Raw genomic sequence first — 20865 nt, 5'->3', positions numbered from 1 at the left:
CCAGAGTATGGGAAGTCTCTGGGACAGGAATCTATCCCTCCAGCATGTTATGTTAATTGTGGTGACGAGGTTTAGGTCTCTAGAGCGTGTGGCTCTGAGGGATTGGGGTTTCTTTAGGTGCAGCATGTCCAGCAGCTCAGGGTTTGACATAGCTTTTATGTCAGGCAGAGATCACCTCGTAGTAGGTGATATTCTACGGTGTACAGCCGGAGGTTTTTGAGGCGGTCAGCATAGGGTAACTGTTTGAGCCCCATAATCCTCTTTGTGAGGTATTTTTGTGGCCTTTCTAGCTGCTGCAGATGACTTGTAAGGTACATTCCAAATGGGGCGCTGTACTCTATAATGGGTTTGATGAGAGCCGAGTAGAGGGGGGCAATGACTTTTTTCCTGGATGAGAACCCTTTCATGATGAGGTGTGCTATGTAGAAGGATTTCCTGACTACTGTGGTGAAGTGATTATCAAAGGAGAGGCTACTGTCCACTAGAGTCCCGAGGTCTCTTATTACGCCTTCGGCATTAAGTGGGCTGCTGCCTATGTGGTAGTCTATGGGTACCGGGTTTTTACCAAAGGGGATGACAATGCATTTTTTGGTGTTGAATTTGAGGCCATGGCTCTGACAGTAAGCATCAGTCTCAATGAGGCCCTTGTGCAGGATGTACACATCGTTTGGGGACTCGACAATGGCACCCAATTTGCAGTCATCTACGAACTTTGTCAGCCAGAGGTACTCTGTTGGCCTGTACTTTTAGAGAAGTAGATCCCAAACAGGAGGGGACCCAAGACTGAATCTGTGGTACTCTACTTGTCACAGGTTTGGAGTCAGATTTAAAGTCCGCAATATTTACAGTGTGGGTTTCATTTGTGAGCCAGTTAGCGACCCATCTTGTGATGTATGGATTTATATCCAGCTTGGTGAGTTTGTCTATGATACCAGAATGGGGGAATGGTGTCGAAAGCCTTGGCGAGGTCGAGATAGGCTGTGTGGACTACCTTACCCTTGTTTATAGCTTTGGTGACTGTTTCAAAGAAGTCAATCAGGATCAGGAGACATGATCTGCCCTTCACAAATCCGAACTGGGTGGGGGTCCAGAGTTTGGAGGTTACCGATATCCTTGTTTATGAGTTCCATGATAATACGCTCCATGGCCTTGCAGACCAGGCTCATCAGGCTAGCAGGGTGACAGTTCCCGGGGTCTGTGGTGGCTCCCCCTTTGTGGACTGGTGCAAGTGTTGTCATATGCCATTCAGTGGGTACAAAGCCTGTCGAGAGGCTATGATTGAACATGGTGCTTATGTGGGGGGGGGCTAGTTCGTTCTGAAGTTCATGTAGAACGCAGCCAAGGATACTGTCCTGTCACATGGATGCTGTGTTCTTGGCTTTCGATAGCGCAGTTTTCACCTGTTCAGTTGTGATTACAGGGACACTGCATTCTTCCGGTATGGATACGGGCCCTTTAGGAGATGGTGGTGGTGGGGTAAAGTTGTAACTGTACCTATCAGCCAGGATGTTGGCGATATCTGTTGGTTCAGTGAACTTTGTGCCATTGTGCTGTAGCTCAGAGCAGATCTGGGTGTTGCCACTGAGATTCTTGACATAGTTGTAGAATGCTTTGTGGTTGTTCTTGGAGTCAGTGGTTATCCTTAAGAGTCAGGGCAATCTTGTTTTCATAGTTTGCTTTGGAGGATTTTATGAGAGATCTCAGCATCTTGCTGAGGCCGATGAGGAAGCTCCTCCATTCATGGGATTTTACTCTCTTTTGCAACAGTTTCTTCCTTATGTTGTAGAGCTTGTTAATAGTAGGGGACCACCAGATTGGATTCCTTTTTTTTAGAAGACTGCCTCTTGGTTCTATTAGGGATGGCACGATCCATGCACCCATGTAGGTGCTTATAGAGTGCATTTGTATAAGATTTGGCAGTGGTAACTGTACTGTCCCCATCTGCATGGGTGTTCTGAAATTGGCCACTTCTGCCTTAAGTTGCACGAAGTTGGCTTTGGAGAAGTTTTTTTTACTGTGGTTTCCTTAGTGGTGGGTGGGGGTGGGATGTGGATATCTACGATGATTAGTTTATGGTTGGATCTGACCAACGAGGAGTTGACTTCAGGTGTGGAGCACCTGTCACTCAAGTTGGTAATTACTAGGTCTAAGATATTTTTGCCCCTGGTAGGGGTGTGGACAAGTTGACCAAGGGCACTGGAGTTTACGAATTCTACGAAGCGTTGAGGAAAGGAGTTAGTACAAGAGTAGTTTTCCCAGTTAAAGGTGGGGTAGTTGAAATCTCCCAATATTAGGGTGTTTGGTTGGATCCTGATATTCTCTGTTATATCAAGAAAGGAGGAGTGGGAATCCTGGGGAATGGTTGGGGGATCTGTAGCAAGTCACAATATGGATTGCAGCTTTGCACAGAGTTAGTTGCACTTATATAATTTCAGATGAATTATGTTGGGCAACTAGCCTGGAGATGTGGTTGTCCTCAGTGAATATAGACACACCTCTGCCCTTGGTTTTCTGGTCTTGGTTTGGTGGTCGAAAGGTATGGCATGAGTTATATCCTGGTAATGCAGGGGTGCTCTCAGAGCCTTGAACCAGGTTTCAGTCACTGCACAGATATCAATATTCTCCATTTTAAGGAGTGCCTCAAGTGAGTGCATTTTGAGGTTTAGACTTCAATCGTTGAGTAGCACTGCCCTCAGTTTTTGCTTACCTGTATCAGTTATGGTGGTGACTTTGTTTTTTGAGCTTTGCCTAAAAAAGGCACTACATGGGAGGCAAGAGTCTTAGCCAGTATCCAGAATCCCAGGGGTGACAGGTGCAGGCCATCTCTGGCAAAGCATTGTGGCCTGTCAACCATGTCGTCTCAGGAAGACAAATACTGGATCCCCTTTGAATGACACCAGAAGTTTATCCAATTATTGAAGTCAATCATTTTGTCCTTGTATTGCGGTATCATTCTGGGCGAAGGTAGGATGCTACTCAGGGCTAGGGTCATACCTGCCTGGATTACAAGATCAGAGAGCTCCTCCATGTCTCTTTGCAATATTCAAATAATTATTAATGGTAAAATCATAATCCAGTGTTAAAAACACACAGAGCAGAGTCATATGATGTATAAATGCTGGGAAAAAAACAAGCTCTGCAATATTTTCCTGTCAAAATATACAAATAAAGCAGAGTAATAGCAAAGACCTTCACAATTAATTTGCAGTTCTGACTGCAGAAACAACCGCTAGTATTCAAGAGAATACACATGCACTGCACTTCTCAGAGAAATACTGAAATTTTCTCCAGAAACAGTAAAAACAAGCAGTTGTAAAATATAGAGACCAAATAAAATACTACAAGCAGAAATTCCCACAGGAATCACTGTAAGCACTGAGAAATAAAATATTAAAACAAACATTTTTTAAATAAACATAACAGAAGGTTAACAATAAATCTAATAATAAAATGAGAGGAAAGGTGTTCCCAAATCTGAGCAGTAACATGAAAAAAAAAATCAACACCGATTTCTGTTAAGAGTCAATAGGACTTTTTCTTCTTTGGATGGCAAAAAGACTGAATATTCACTTCCTGTAACAGCTGAAGGCTTCCCTCTCAGAATATGCTCAGCCAATCAGCTGTCACAGGAAGAGAGAAGGAGGGAATGAGTGGAGTCTGAGTTTTTGAAAGCTGGTCAGTAGTGGGTTACCTTAGTAGATAACCCAAAATGCCCGAGAAAGATTAACACACGAAGCTCCACTCATGAGACAGGCACTCTTGCTTCACTTCCCTCTTGATATTTACTCCACTCACCAATCCATTCGTTAACCATTATTTTACTCCACATATTACTATAAAATGAATGCAACAAGCTTTCTACCCACCCCCAATCCTTAATCTTGAATAATTTATAACATACTATCATGTTCTATATTAACGAAGGCTTTTTCCACATCACATTCAAATACCTTACACTTTCTTGTATCAGAACAAAGTCAACCACCTCTTCTTCTATAATCACCCTTTTTTACCGAACTTCCCTCCACTCAATTCCTTCATATAGTAGCGCCTTTATTAATTTCTCAAATCTCTAACATTTTCTTGAGAGTATAATCTGCATTGCTTAGTATCAGCAGCCTCCAATTTATGTTTTCTTTTTCACCCCTTTAAAAATAAACCTCATTACCCCTTCACACACACCTCTCTCTTTTAGTCCCTGCTTAAATCACTCATTCATACCTTCTTTTATTGAACACCTTTGCTTATCCCCAGTATTTCTATAAAATCTATACCCTAGCCCATCTGGTCCTGGTGCACTATCCACATTAACTTCTCTTTGACCTCATCCAACAACTGTACTACAAGTGCTTGAAGACCACTGTGTCAAAGTCAGAGACATCCTGTAGCTCATACAGGCTGCAGCTAGTTCATGAACTTGAATAAGAGTTCAGGCAAGCACCTGCTCTATCTTACCCAAATACGCTATCTGGGTGTGAGCGAGGAAAAAGCAGCAGCCACAGGGAGGAAGTGGAAGTATAAATTATAGCAGCAATCAGGGGAATTTCACGGTTAGGAGCAGAAGGGGCCTTTAGGTTTAAAGAGTGGGAACGGAGTTTAGGGTTAGGAGACAATTTAGGTTTAGGGATCAGGAGTGGAGTTTTAGGGTTAGGGAATGAGAAATCAGGTTAGGGAATAGTTGGAAATTTTAGTGTTGTAATTTGGGTTCTGGTAGGGCTATACAGTTTACCAGGCTCAGGTGTTAGGATGGCTAAATACTTAAGACTGAGCTTGTTGGTGTTACACCATTTGCCTTTTCCAGTAAGTGGCAGCAAGCGTGTTGTGAGCTAATAGCACGTGAGCTCTTGTAGCAGAGCCCATTTATCTCATATCGACTTATCCTTTTCTCTAACACACTTATTGATGCTTTATTAATCTCCCTAATCTCCGTCTCATTTTCATCACTTTTGTATCAAACACTTAAGAAACAAAAAAAGAAATACATTTTAAACCGATCAACTACCTTTTAACTCACAGCAAAGACACAGAATTATATACACTATACAAAAAAGATGTTAAGCCTCCATACAAGGGAAGTTGCTCCAAATAAACAGCTATACCCAGAAACTTTACCTATTATAAAATTAGGTTAAGTCAAGTTAGAATTGCATGCTAGAGCCGATGTTCACTCTTCCACAGATACCATCTATCACTGTCCTCTCTCTATTTCACTCCCAGATGTGAAAATCAACCTAAAAGTTGTAATATGATGGACAACATTTTGTTCAGCATACAGACAAATGTTCTAGTTTCAAATACATAAATAATAATTAAAGTGATACAAGTGAGTAACTGGAGAAAGTAAATGTATTCTATGTGATATATGATTAGTACATTACTAGTTATCCAACTAAAAGCTTTGAATTTCATCACTTTAGAAAAAACACAATGGTTACTGTTAAATGAGCAAATGCTGTTATGTTTAATACTGAAGTACTAAGTCTGTTGGGGGTGTAACTATTTGCAGAAGTATTCATTTCTTTCAGTGTGAGACAATTAATGAACTACTTGCAGGCAACCCTGTAAATACTAATCATGTTTTTTATACGGGTGACTCAGAATATACTGTTCAGTTATTTCCTGATTAAGCCTGTCTGCATCTATAGACTGACAATCTCCAATTACAGGTATTTGCTGATGAAAAAGGCTAACAGCTTTACAAATACATGTAGCAGCTTTGTGTCACATGCTAGAAAGCTACCATTTTTCATGCTTTCCATTTTATAGTCTGTTTGCTTAAAATGTCCCCTTGTCTACAAGGGTAAACTAAGAACATTAGTCCATACATCCACCTGAATAAAGGCGGGAAATTATTAAACTTTAATAACAATATTTCCACAAGCACCCCCCGATCACAGCATTATACATTGCATATATGCAGTCTTTATCTTCTTGAAGTATAACACCTGGGTATATAGCATAAAAGAAAAAGTACTTTCTTATTTTAATATTACTAGCATAAACAACAGTCACTGACAAGACTCCAACCACCTCAGATTGTAAACACTTCTGCATACAATACTTAACTACTTTACAATAAAACATGCAGTTTACTTCAGAAAATTATATACACATTACCAAGAACAATTTTCAGCCCCATAATTGTCATTCTAAACATTAATGAGAAAGTGGGAATTATGCTTTAGAGTCCACCCATCAATTTACCATAAGTCAACAAACTTCCAGTACTTTTTATGCATATCTATGAATGGAAATTATACTTTTCAATTCTTACATTTATTTCCTAATTTCAGGTTACTGCTGGTCTTCTTCCTCATCTTGACCAACCAACACGAGCCTTTGGTTCAAGTCCAAGTTATGCCTGATTTTTCTAGTCAGCTCCTGGGCTTTATTTCCTGTTACTCAGTCATATTCCTTTGTAAAAATGGAAAATGTTTCACCTGTGAATTCTCTGTATGGGTTTTGCTATTGTCTGAAGAATGAGAAGCGAAGTCTCAGCTTGCTAGCTTACTTTTCTGTTGGGTAAACATTTTATTTCCCCTTTGTCCATCTTAAAGCTTAATTTTAATTTGAAGTCCAAGTACCAGTCTTGAGTATTTTCATTTTTTAACTGCTGTAGTTAATGTAGTGCATCAGTAATCAGGTAGGAAGTAAGGCTTAGAATGTTTTACTCAATTTATGATAGTTATTCATGATCAAGTAATCTCTTCTAATGTTATCAGTCCATTTCAAAGCATCTGACAGTACTGCATTAGCACATTTTGATATCAAAGAACAATTTTTACCAAGGGGAGAGTGTCCTGGCAAAAATCCTGTCCCTTTTCTGAACACAGTATGCTTTCAATCGTATGTTTATTTACTGCTCCATTGAAAAACATTGTAGCTAGGATGTTTAAAAGTACTTCTACACACTGAAAGATTCAGGAGTAAAGTTACCAGTATTAAAGGTGCACTAACCATCATCTACAAACAAGAGGGATCCTTTGTCTTAAAATTCTCTTCTGTATTAACAGATCAATAAATCAACCACTCTTCTTACAAAAATTACATACAAGGCAGAAGATTAATATTAATTTTGCAAGTGCTTACTCACAGAGCTCAGGCTCACTGATCTCTTTTCATCCAAAATAAGAAAGGGATCCCTCCTTTTTGATTTAATGTGCAGACCCACAGTTGATCTTAGCACCAAAGCTGCATGATAAGGGTCTCTTCTTGAATATGGTTATTCTTTTGAGGCCAAAGCCTAAGACTTGCAGGATTTTGATAGTTTGAACAAAGGAGAAGGCAACGCTTTCAACTTCACATACATCATTAATTCTGCTCTTTTATTATCTGGGATTAACAAAAAAAGCTAGTTTCAAGTAGTCCATTACCAATGATCCATGGAAATGGGATTCAAAAGTTTGACCATACCTGGTACTGAACTAAAAGGGAGGGGAGCTTGACTGTCTGGACTTTCCATAATAACCAAGTTTAACAATGTCCTCATTTCCTTTGCCTTTAAAACATTTACCAGGAGTTTTACTACAAAATAAATCAGTAACAGTTATAAGCATAATACAGAAAGTATCAAATCTCTGCAGTATAATACCTAGCAGAGCTTGATAATGGTCAAATGGGGCCCTAGACAGGGTAATGGACCTGCCCCCCATCCCACCCCATAGCCATTCTGGTGTCCCATTACTTGTCCCCCCCCCCCCCACTTACAATAGAAATTGTTCAGAGCTGTCAGTATGCATACTATTTTCTTCTTTACTTTTGAAAAGACAGACATGGATTTAATTTAAATATTTCCATTATTTGTTCTTTGACAAGGTTAGTCCCACTACGCTGCTAGCCTCTTTTCAGATGAGACCCTTAATGGTATTTATATTACTACTACTGGAAATTTGGCCAGGGCATCGGGGAACCTCTCTCTACTCTTTTTGAAAGCTCAGGTGGATGTAAAGGATCTCACAGCACCTACCATCAAGCTAGGCAGATGATGACTCAGTTTAACATCTCAACCGAAGGATGACACTCTCAGTTGTGCAGCACCCCCCCATACTGTACTACAGTGTCAGCAATCCATCAACATGTTGTGAGACTAGAACCCACAGCTTTATGCACCAAAAGCAAGTACACTACCTGTTGCGCTACCAACAAAGCTGTCAAATTTCTATAGCACAAACACTGATACCCATTTGTTAAACCAAACAGTTGCACGTTGAAAACAGATTAAGCATGAACAGCAGCTAACTTCTCTTCCTTTGAAACTCACATTCATTGAAAATACATCTCATAGCGCTTACCATCAACACTGGTAGATGGGGCCTTGGTTTAAGATCTCAACGAAAGGATAACACAATCATGAGTACAGCACCTACCTTATACTGCACTGCAGTGTCAGTAATCCATCTACATGGTAAGGGAGGAGAACTTACAAGCCTTCTGCACCAAAGGCAAGTATGCTACCTGTTGCAACTAACACTGCTTTCAACTTTTATAGCACAAACAGTGAAAGCCATTTGCTAAACCAAACAGTTACACGTTGAAAACAGACTGACCATGAGCAACAGGTAACTTCTCTCCATTTAAAATTCCCATTCATTGAAAATGCACTGAAACACCAATTCATTGAAAATGTACCCGTCCAGTGGTGAATTAAGTGTACATTGGTCCCTGCACCCCCCCCCCCCGCATGCATTTCTATAACCATGGAGAAATTCTTGTTTAATATAGCAACATGTATTAGTGTACATTTTAAGTCTGTAGTTTTCAACATTTTTTCCACTGCAGTGACATGAACTGCATGAACCAATAAATTACATAAGTACCAATTTCAAAACATTTCAGCCAGCTCTAATGACTATCTGTAAAGGTCTGGTGATTGGTGTAGATGATTAAGGATCTTGTCTACTGTAGTCACGGTACAGGATTGGAGCCTGAACAAGTTAACTAACCTGCCCTCTATAACTAGGGCATTTTACTTACACACACACACACACACACACACACACACACACACACACACACACACACACACACACACATATACAGATACACACACACCCTCCAGCTACACACTCTGCTCAGAAGTCAAAATCAAACTACCCATTTGCTTTCTGTGAAGTTCAATTCTTGTATGTTGTTCTGCGTGTGTCTGCATTTGCTGGATGCACACAGATGCAATGCTATGGAGGCAGGAAAACACTAATAAGATAAACATTTTACTGCTTTTTTAACAGAGAAACATTTTCTTAATTAATTTAATGTTGTGGCTGCCTCCACCCAACAAACTCAGTGAGCCCTAGGCAGTTCTCTAGGTCGCCTTGATACTTACTCAAACATATTTCTAATCAGAAGTAACCAAATACAAGAATCAAAAAGGTTTTTAGGGTTCAGAAAATGAAACTGTGAAATAATTGTACTATTGGTTTCTCTGGTTAACTTCAAACAATGCAGCCATAAAGAATCAAAAGCACCATTACCCCCACAAAATGCTAAAAAGTACTAATAACAAAGTATAAATTGATAAATGTGACACATTAGTTTGCAAATAATAACATTTAAAGAACAACTACCAGCTGAGAATAACATTTAAAGAAAACTACCAGCAGTTTTCCTGACAGGAATTCAGTAAAGTAGGCAGAATGCAAGGTAAATGTGTAGACAGCCCAACAACATATCAATATAATACATGCCTTTACCCATAGTCCTAAGCTAATCATAACATTAGTCCTAAGCTAATCATACCATTTCCTCTGCTTACACACATACATTCCTGTCTCTTATCACTCTCATTCAATGCTGCTGTCCATACCATGTCTACTTCTCACACCACAGCTATCCATTACTCTTTTCTCTTCTGTTAACTCACATTCTGACTGTTGTTAATAAATAAGCTTATATATAATATCATAATCTCTTACCTTAGCTATCTGTTCCTCTTATCCCTACTCAACTCATTTTCTTATTTCTGTTATTAAACATATAAGTAATACAACTGCACTAAATGCACACTGAAAGAACTTCCAAACACTTTCAGCTCAGTTATATTACTCTAAAAGAATGTCAGACCTTAAAGGAACTTATGTTGTTTGTATCTATTATGAATGTTCTTATTCAATATAATGTCAGTTAGGTAACATCAGCATGCAGTGTTAAAATGTCCAGACAGCTTTTGGTCTTAATCTCTGTCAATTCTGTAAATTTCTCTAATGTTTTGTAAATCTCTGTGGAGCTTTTCTCCCCAGGCCTCTGCTAAAAATGTGCTTTGTCCCAGTCAGACTTTCCCGGTAAATAAATTAAAATAAATAAATATACATTCTACTAATTTCAGTGAACAATGATTTTTGAGATTTCTGGTCTGAATTTTGATGAATAAGCAGACAGAATCCTGATACCACAGCCAATGATCAGATGACAGAGACACAAAATTCGTTATTAATAAAATACAAAAAAAATTATATGTGCATAATGGAACTGTATGAATAACAGATTGGGCATTGGGCATTTCAAGGAAACACAGAAACAAGATTTGAAAATGGAACATTTAAATAAAATAAAAAAAAATACAACTTACATCTTTCACCACATACTTTTGTAGACTGTCTACTGTCTTCTCCTTCAGTGAACCCTGCAGCAGAAACAAAAATCACATGTCAAATCAATAAATACTATGATTCACTGTTGGCCCCTAAATAAATTGCAGCATATATAAAAATGCAGGAGATATTCCATTTGTATAGTCACAGTGTGAAGATTAAGTGCCTGATATAACAGCTAAAAATTCTTAATACTTTTCAGAGATACCAAGTGCCAAAAAAAGAAAACTTTTCAGTGCTCAGATGTCAAGACATTTAAGCATCTTCAGCATAACTAAAGCAACAAAGAATTGTATCACAGTAAAATAGAAAAATAAAAACAAAGCAGGTACATGCTTCCAAAGTTACATTTGTAAATCATACACTCAGTCAAGAAAAAAAAAACAGTAAACTGATAAAGTGGCAAAGGGAAGACCACATAAAACGATGAAGTACAATGAATAAATTTATGTCAGCTCTAGATCAACTCCTTACTATGGACTCCAAAGGGATTGTACAAGTGTATAACTACAGAGCATGTCCAAGCTAGACTGCCAAGCCGTTGAGATGTAAGAATGTATATATGTAAGGTCTGTCTGTTAGCCAGTTTGTATTTTATGATGCTGCTATCCATCTTGATGTGTTTCTATGTATTAAAGCATCTAAACAAAATACCCCACCTGCTGGTCATCCATGTGTGAGAGAGAGACAAGCCACATGGTGTCAGAAGCGGCATGACTAAAGGGCATGAAGTTAGAGGCAGCATAGCTAAAACTACTTAAGGCACTTGCTTGGAATGGGAGGAATATACAGCAGTAAATCATCCCTAGAATGTCCTAACTTCGGAAAAAGGTTAGTAACGAATTTCAGATATTAAAACTTCCTCAGCACTATTTCTTTTTGTAAAACATGAAATGAGGCATACAGAACAATCTAAATGATATTAGCAGAAAACCAATATGTACGATATTGATAAAAATATTTGAATTACCACGGAAAATGTTTGAAATAAAATCAGAACTGCATAAAACAAATAAAATAAAGGGAAACGACAGCATTTTCGCAAAGCATGTATTTTCGTATTAAGCAAAGATATCCGAGTTATCAGAAGTGTACAAAGTGTTTGCATGCTTGTGCAGTGTTTACAGTAAAGTTATTTTAAAAAAGTACAGCCATTACAGGGCATATTTCGCAGAATACAGCCATTACAGAGCAAAATTCGCAAAGTACAGTATTTCGAAGAGTTTACTGTGCATTTGAATGTTATTACAAGCTCAGAGAACTGTTTGCTTGCACTTTATTTCAACGGCCATAGTTTCAGTGTGCTTGTGCATACTTTTTGGGCATGGCAGATGGATTCTGAAAACCCAGTGCACTTGTGTTTGACAGTAATATTGCTGAGAACTGGAGAGTGTTTGAGCAAGAGTATGACATTTTCATACAGGCTGCATTTTCCGATAAGGATGACTGTACAAAGGCATTTATTCTGCTTAATTTAGCTGGATCAGAAGCCATAAAAAGGGAGCATTCATTTGTGTATGTACCTGCTATCTATACCAGGGAGGGGGAAAAATGTCATACTGTTGTACAGGCTGAGTCAAGGGAGGACCCCGAGTGCTTAGAATGTAAATTTAGAGAAATGTGTAACCCCCAGACAAATGTTACAATGGAAAGTCACTTATTTTACACAAGGGATCAAAAGGTTGGTGAAATGTTTGCAGCATATATAACTGACCTGAGAAACAAGGCTAAAATGTGCAGGTTTGATGATTTAAGTGATGTGTTGATAAACAACAGACTTTTGTGTGGTATTAAGATGATGTTGTGAGAAAGATTTTGCTCTGCGACAGTGATTTAACTTTGAATAAGGCCACTGAGATTTGAGAGATACACAAGCTTGCAGAAAAGCACACAAATATGCTTACAAATGAGAACAGCTCTAGAAAGCACAGTGATTAAGCTCATGTTGATAGTATGCAGCATGCAACTATAGCCCCTGCAGCACTCACTGGTAAACCTCAGAGCTTTCTAGCAAATTCCAGAGTTCGCACAGTCTCAGTGAAGTATAAGAGTGAGTTAGCAAACTCACAGCATGGGCCCCCAACCTAGTTTCATTGCCATCTATCATAATTGCGGTGGAAGGCATGAATCTAAAAGGGAAAAATATTTAGCTTTTGGTTAGCAATGCCACAAATTGCAATAAATGGAATAATTTCAAAAGGTTTTGAAAATCAAAAGGTCCACATTCTTTTATTAAAAGGGAACATTTTGAAGAAACAAGTTGATCAATTAGAAAGTTGCATCTCTATTTTTTTATGTTGATGGTGTGTCAGTGCTTCATGAAACGGTTAATACAGTAGATTTAAGGGCAAAGAATTAGGTATTTTGTACTGTTCGGATAAATGGCAAACCCAAAGAACTCAAAGTTGACACAGGTTTCAAGTGCAATGTTATGTCAGCAGAAACATTTGCTAGAGTTTTGTCATGGTAAAAGGCTTGATGTGGCAGTGTGTGAAGCTTGTTGCCTATGGAGGTGAAGAAATTCAAACTGAAGGCTCAGCAGTGCTTATATGTCACTCTGCTGGTAGAAGCTATGACTTGTTATTTTGTGGTCAAGAGGCACGTCCAGTCATTACTAGGGCACAGAGAAAGTTTGAAATTGGGACCGATTTCATTTAATAAGGAAGTCCACCCACCATGCTAGCTTAAAAGACCACTACTCTAATTTCACTCAGCACATTTTTTCTACCTATGCTGATCTTTTCGAAGACAAATTAGGGAAGCTTCCAGTTGTGTACTCTATGAAGTTAGACCCAGAGGTCAGTCCAGTTATCAGGCCAGCATGTAAACCTCCAATAGCCATGCAGGACACAGGTTAAAGCAGAGTTAGATAAAATGGTGCAACAAGGTGTGATCTGTCCAGTTGAAACTTCAACTAGCTCATATGAAAAGCTCAGATAACATCAGAATATGTATTGATCCATGAGATTTGAAGAGTGCTGAAAAGATATTATCATCCAATACGCACAGTTGAAGTCGCAGCCTTGATGCCAAATGCCACTATTTTTTCTGTCCTAGATGCAAAGAGTTCATTTTGGCAAATTCAGCCTAACAAGAAATCATCATTGCTCACTACGTTCAGTACTCTGTTTGGGAGGTACAGATTTTTGAGAATGCCATTTGGGATTCATTCTGCAAGTGAAGTCTTTCAGTGTGTAATAGAGCAATTTTTTTGTGGGTATCCTTGTGCTATTATAGTAGACAACATACTGGTAGGAGGTTATGAAGAAGCAGAGTATGATAGAAACCTCAAAAAAGTTCTAGAAACAGCATGCCAAGTGAATATTAAGCTCAATCCACACAAATGCAAGTTCAGGCTAAAAGAGGTTACTTATGTTGGTCATTTATTTAAGAGTACAGACCTACGACCAGACCCTTCAAAACAAGCAGCCATTCTTGAGATGACAGTTCCAGACAATGTTCAAGCCCTGCAACATTTTCTTTTCATGGTCAGCTATCTAGGCAAGTTTATTTCAGACTTTAGCCAACTTTCAGTACCACTCAGAGAGCTGAAAGTATCCTGATCATAATTAGAGCAACACCAAAGAGCATCTAAAGTCCTGAAACAGGGAATTGCAAGTCCACCAACTCTCAGACACTATGACGTTCACAAGCCAGTTACACTTTCCTGTGATGCTTTGAAACTTGGTCTTGGTGCAGTCATTCTACAAGAGGAACAACCTGTTGAATATGCACTGAGAACTCTTACCCAAACTGAGATGCAGTATGCCCAGATCGAGAGAGAGTTTTTGGCAGTTGTCTTTGTATGTTCAAAGTTCCATGATTATGTTTATGGGAGACCTATCCAGATTGAAAAAGGACACCAACCTTTAGTCACTATCTTGAGAAAGCCTATGCATTCAGCTCTAGCCTGACTGCAACATATGATGTTGAGATTGCAAAAGTATAATTTCAATCTTGTCTACATGAAAGGCAAACTTCTTTATCTTGCTGATACATTGTCCAGATCACCCCAAAACACCTCAGAACAGCATGAGAATGAGAATCTTGCTTTTGAAGTTATGAAAGTGAGAAATCTTCTTCCACACGTCTTGATGAGCTGAGAGATCACACATCCACAGATACAGTTTTACAGAGTCTCAACCACTTTATCAATCAAGGATAAAGTCAAAGCAATCTTGCTTACCTCAAGAAGTGTAACCTTATTTTCCATACAGAGATGAGATTTTGTCTGACAAAGGTATCATTATGAAAGGTCAGAAAGTGACTGTTCCAAAGTCCTTGCAACCAGAGTACATTACTATCTTACATCATGGTCACCCAGGAACCGATTCTACTAAAAGGGCAAGAGGACTAGTATTTTGGCCTTCTATGTCAGAAGACATTGAGAAAGCACTTTCATCTTGTTCAGTGTATAACAGTACAAAACCACATCAGCAGATGGAACCACTTCAGCTAAACCAGATTCCAGAACTTCCTTGTTCGACAGTAGCCATGGACATTTTCGAGTGGAATGGTCAACATTATTTGGTGTTAGTAGACTCTTACTCCAACTGGTTCCAGACTGACCTACTTCCTAACCTAGCATCCAATACTGTCATTACTAAGATGAAGTATCATTTTGCTGTACATGGTAGTCCACACAAAGTTATTTCTGACAATGGCACACAGTTTACAAGCCAACAGTTCAAAATATCTGCTGAAGCATGGGACTTTACTCATGTCACGAGTAGCCCTGAGTACCCGCAGTCAAATGGTTTGGCAGAACTTGCAGTTCAAAGTGCAAAACAGTTAGTAGAGAAATCAAAACGAGGTAACAATGATGTTTCGTGAATCTCTTAAATCTCAGAAATGTTTCTCGTGATAAAATCTTGGTTCACCTGCTCAGAAACTTTTGTCAAGACAAACCAGAACCACATTACCAATCAGTAGTCAATTGTTGATTTCATGTGTCAAGAATAACAGATCAGTGAAAGCCAATCTGCTAAAGAACTGCCTAACCCAGAAGGCCTACTACCATAAGACCAGCAAACTCCTCAATCCATTATAAGATGGAGAAGTGGTAAGGATGCAAACGTACAGAGGTTATGATCGTACTGGTGTCATGAAGAATATTTGCCCAGAGCCGAAATCATAAATTGTGGAATCACAAGGAGCAATTATTAGGCAGAATCGGAAGCATTCGAGACCGGTGTTCGAGCCTAAACCACAGCACATAGCCTGTGAGAAAGACTCTGTCTCATAGTGAGTTGTCTTGTGTTCCAATTCCAAAGGAAGTTCCAGAGGTTATTCCCATTCGTGTGACGAATCCATAAGTTCCTAATACGAATAGTGCACGAGATAGCCAGAAATGCAATAAAGTGAGAGCTATAGGATTCCATTTTGTTACAACACAGTAAAACAGGGTTATGAGCATGCCTCAATCTAAGAAACACCACCAACTGGGCAGAGCACAGGAGGATTACTGGAGATAAACAGCTGAACAGCTTTTCACTGCTTTGTGGCCCTATCACTAAAACTGCAGGGTACGGTACAAACAATACTGTGCTCACCTTCATTCTGATGATGAGGAAAGTGAATGTGTGGATGAAACAAAATTAAATTCTAACAACGTCTCAAAACTTATCAATGATTACAAAAAAAAAACAAAAAAAAAAACACACCCTGTCTTCATGAAATACTGAAACAAATGCCTCAAATAAATCCAAAACTTACAAAAAAATCTGCATGCAATGGTAAATGTCACTAAATAACCACTTTCCAGCCAGGCTGTATTAATCAAAGGGATGAAGCCATGACTATGACTGAGACAACCCCAGTCTGACTGGAGTAAAAGGTACTTTAAGAGTTGAGAAGGGGAGAAGGGGAGCCAACGGCTTATGTTGACTTGGACATCCTTGGAGTGGGAAAGTACAGTTGTGTACACTTACCATAAATGTAGATGTTTGAGTGTATTCACTGTTGCAGTCATGACACTTGAGTTATCTGCCTGCAGGTAGCCGTCAGTAGGCTCGAATACTAGAGTCTTGGGATTTCTGCGTCGGATGCTGTCGCCTCTTCCATGACGTCAGGTCGTCAGGGGTATAAAACATGCAGCCAATGCCATTACATCAGTTTTTCTTGCCCCAGATGTCAGGCGCCCCCACAACAGGAAGCTATTACATGGTGTGGAACACCTCCAATAAAAAGTAAATACCCCTGCCATAAAAGATGGCCATAAAGAGGAAAGGTAGAAAAGGATAGAGAAAGCCAGGGGGCTGGAAGGAGGGAAAAGTACAGTTTTGTACCTACCATAAATGTAGATGTTCGAGTGCTAATACAGCTGCAGTAATCACAGATGGGTTCTCTGCTGTCAGGCGGGTCCTCGGTCGGCCGAATTCCAAAGTCTTGGTCCGGCGTCGGTTGTCGTTGCTTTCTTTCCTGACGTCAGAGCGACAGGGGTATATAAGACACAGCCGACGCCATATTCTTCAGTCTTTCTTGCCCCAGATGTCAGGTGCCCCCAGAAGGAAGGCAATACATAAATTATATATATATAAATATATTCAAGCAATGCAATGTAATCAAAAAACAGTAGTTGCAAGCAAATACACCATAGAAGGATAACCCCAAATTAGGTTGCAAGAGGAGGTGTTAGCCACTAGCCGTTTACCAAGAGGGGAAGGAGGGAGGGAAACCTGTACTGCAGCTGTATTAGCACTCAAACATCTACATTTATGGTAGGTACAAAACTGTACTATGTTCATCGTGCATACAGCTGCAGTAATCACAGATGGGTGGAATCCCAAAGCTACGCACAGGGTGGTAGGCACTAGGTGGAACTGGGATGAGCCAGAATGCCCTGCAACACAGCAGTCGCAAAGCCTGCTCTAGTTTTGGAATATAAAGGCAGGTGGTAGTGTTTAGTGAAGGTATGCACAGAACTCCAAGTGGCTGCCTCCAAAATATCTTTGGTAGGCACTCCTCTGAGGAAGGCTGTAGAGGTAGCTGTGGCCCTGGTGGAGTGGGATCTGATGCCTGTAGGGACAGATTTTCCATGATAGGAGTAACAAAACCGTATGCAGTGGCCTATCCATTTTGAAACTGTCTGTTTGGTAACTGGCTTCCCTTGAGCTCCTACAGCATAGAACACAAAAAGTTGTTCTGATTTCCTGAAAGGCTTTGTTCTGTCCAAATAGTAACGTAGCTGTCTATGGATGTCAAAGGAGTGTAGCAGCCTTTCCCCTTTGTTTTGAGGATTGGGGTAAAAGGTAGGTAAGTGTATGGCTTGATTTAAAGCTACCCTGGATACCACTTTAGGCATAAAAGATGGGTTGGTTCGAAGGGAAACCCTGTCCTGATGGAAGATGAGAAAGGGCTGCACAGCCATGAGGGCTTGTAGTTCCGAAACCCTACGAGCCGAGGTAATGGCCAGAAGGAAAGCTGTTTTCCAGTACAAATATTGCAAATCTGTTGAGGCAGCTGGTTCAAAGGGAGGCAATGTTAATTTTTCTAAAATGTAATTAAGATTCCAGGCTGGCACTGGTTGTTTCCTTGGTGGTCTTATATTCTTAGCCCCTCTGAGGAGCTGTCTTAAGAGTGGGTGAGAGAATAAGGGTGGATCCGTGTTGAATTCTGCAGAAATGGCTGAGGCATGGATTTTTATGGAGGAAAATGAAAGTCCACTGTTCAGCAGCTCAGCTAGATACTGAAGTACCTGAGGCAAATTCAGTTTTCTAGGGTCCTGGCCTTTTTTCTCATTCCAAGAGCAAAACTGTTTCCATTTTGCGGAGTAAGCCTTTCTAGTAGATGGCCTTCTGGCCTCCAAAATAACATCCTGCACCTCTGGAGTAGGGTCTGTTGAGGTGTTAAGGATTTTTCCCTGCAGCGAGATTGAGTGTTTTCAGCTGGCTGTGAAGAGTTTTGTAGCTGTGCTGAGTCAACAGAAGAGGCATTAGAGGTAGGGGGCCAGGGAGGAGTATGTGTTAGGCTCCTCAGGAGTGGATACCAGTGTTGTCTTGGCCAGTCTGGAGCAATCAGTATCATCTTTGGTCTGTCTGCTCTTGATTTCAAGAGCACCTTGGGCAGAAGAGGCAGAGGTGGGAAAGCGTAAACTGTCCATGCTGTCCAACTGAATGAAAGGGCGTCCACTCTCCAGGCCTTTGGATGAAAGGTCCTTGAACAAAACTTTTCCAATTGATGATTCCTGTGGGAGGCGAAGAGATCTATGTCTGGCCTCCCCCACGCTTGGATTATCCTTGTAAACACTTGAAGATGCAACTTCCATTTGTGTGGATCTGTCATATTTCTGCTTAGATTGTCTGCCAGCGTGTTTTCCAAACCTGGCAAGTACTGTGCTTGAAGTTCAATTTGCCATTCCAGAGCCAAGTTCCAAAGTGTCATGGCTAGTCTGCACAGGGGGTATGAATGTGTTCCTCCTTGTTTGTTTATGTACCACATTACTGTGGCGTTGTCTGTTCTTATCAATAATTGTCCTGGATGCAGGAGGTCCTTGAAAGCTGTAATTGCATTTATCACTGCTAGCATTTCTTTTTGATTGATGTGAAGGTGCTTTTCTTTTGGGACCATTTGCCCTGAATGCACCTGTCTGTCATGTGCCCCAGGCGTAATCTGAGGCGTCTGTTGTGATGACTTGATTTGCTTGAGGCTTGCAGAATGGGAGACCTGTGTTTGTTTGACATGCTTGGGCCCACCATAGAAATTCCTTTTGCAAACATGGAATTATTGGTATTATTGTTTCCAAACTGTGGCTGTGTTGAGACCATAGGTTTTTTAGGTACCATTGAAGTTTCCTCATATGCAACTTTGCACATGGGATTAAAAGAATGCAAGATGCCATGAAACCCAGAGCCCGCAGGATTTTCCTTGCAGTAAGCCTGGTACAATTTGCTAGTATTTTGAAGTACTGAGTTAGTTGCCCCTGTTTTTCTGGCGTAAGATAGGCCATCTGGGTGTTTGTGTCCAAGTTGGCACCCAGGAAAATTATTTTCTGAGATGGTGTTAGTCTGGATTTCTCTTTGTTGATTGTGTATCCCAGAGAGTTCAGTAACTGTGTTGCATAAGCCAGATGATCCAGAAGTATGTGCTTGCTGTCCGCTTGGATCAGGCAGTCGTCCAAATAAGGGTAAATGTGTATCCCTTGAAGTCTGCAGTAGGCAATTACTGATGCCAGGCATTTCGTGAATACTCTGGGCGCAGTAGATAAGCCAAAGGGCAATGCAGAGAATTGATAGTGGATTGAACCTGCAAGAAATCTGAGGTATCTTCTGCAGCTTTGTCTGATTGGGACATGCAGGTATGCCTCCTTGAGGTCCAATGTTACCAGCCAAAACTCCTTGTCCAGCATGGGAAGAAGCTGCTGTAATGTGAGCATCTTGAATTTTGGTACGAGTAAGAATGTATTTAGGATGGATAAGTCCAAAATGGGTCTCCAGTCGGTTCCTTTCCTTGGTGCCAGAAATAGCCTGGAATAAAAACCTTGGCCTTGTTCGTGAGTAGGTACCTCTTGAATAGCTTTCATGTCTATCTGCCCTTTGATTGTGTGGCAGGTTTGGCATGCCTCTCATTTTTGGTAGAGTGTGAAAATGAAATCTGTAGCCTCTGTCTATAACGTCCAGGATCCATTTGTCTGTTGTGACAATATGCCAATTTCTTGTAAATAATGCCAGCTTTCCTCCCAAGGGTGCTGCCCGCTGAGACTTGCTTGGCATGGAAAGGAGGAAGTCATTGGGTTTGTTTCCTATATTGTTGTGCACTGTCTTCGCCACCTCTTGGTGCTGGAGTTTGCCATTGCCTGCCTCTATATGATCCTTGTGATTGTCCTCTGCCCCTTGAGCGCCTGTATCTACCTCTTTGGGGCCTGTCCGTGGCTGGAAAGGACCAGTTTTTAGAAGGCCAATTTCTGCTAAAACGTGGTGGTTGAACCTGTAGAAAAGCTTTGACAGATTGCATAGATTTGGCTTTTTCTTCCATTTTCCGTAGTATCTCCTCAGCATTAGTACCAAATAGCACATCCTTTTGTAAAGGAGCATCTAGTAGTTTAGCTTTCACATGATCAGGCAAGATTTGTTCCCTAAGCCATGCATGTCTACGAATAACTGATCCTGTAACAGCAGCTCTACCTGAAGCCTCTAGGGCATCATAGCCACATTGTAAGGTGTGATTACCCACTTGTTCTGCACTATGCATCATATCCTGCAACTCCTTCAAATCTGGTTGTTCAGGTTGAGACATTTTATTTCTTAATTGTGACAACAGAAACTGCTGATATTTAAGCATA

At 40.3% G+C, this 20865-nt stretch overlaps 1 protein-coding gene across 2 annotated transcripts in view; it reads right to left on the bottom strand.

The window, feature by feature from the left end:
- Positions 1–20865, bottom strand: part of NT5C2 (5'-nucleotidase, cytosolic II) — a 2665542-nt gene that overhangs the window by 1141816 nt on the left and 1502861 nt on the right. For both annotated transcript variants that reach the window (XM_044056570.1, XM_044056571.1), the window contains exon 9: positions 10565–10618. In XM_044056570.1, coding sequence (XP_043912505.1) covers positions 10565–10618 — 54 coding nt within the window. The remainder of the gene's footprint in view (positions 1–10564; positions 10619–20865) is intronic.

The sequence above is a fragment of the Protopterus annectens genome, chromosome 14.part0 (genome assembly GCF_019279795.1).
Source record: "Protopterus annectens isolate FY-2018-M chromosome 14.part0, PAN1.0, whole genome shotgun sequence".
Taxonomy (NCBI): Eukaryota; Metazoa; Chordata; order Ceratodontiformes; family Protopteridae; genus Protopterus; species Protopterus annectens.
The sequence above is the reverse complement of the archived record's forward strand: the minus strand, read 5'-3'. Positions and strand labels throughout refer to the sequence as shown.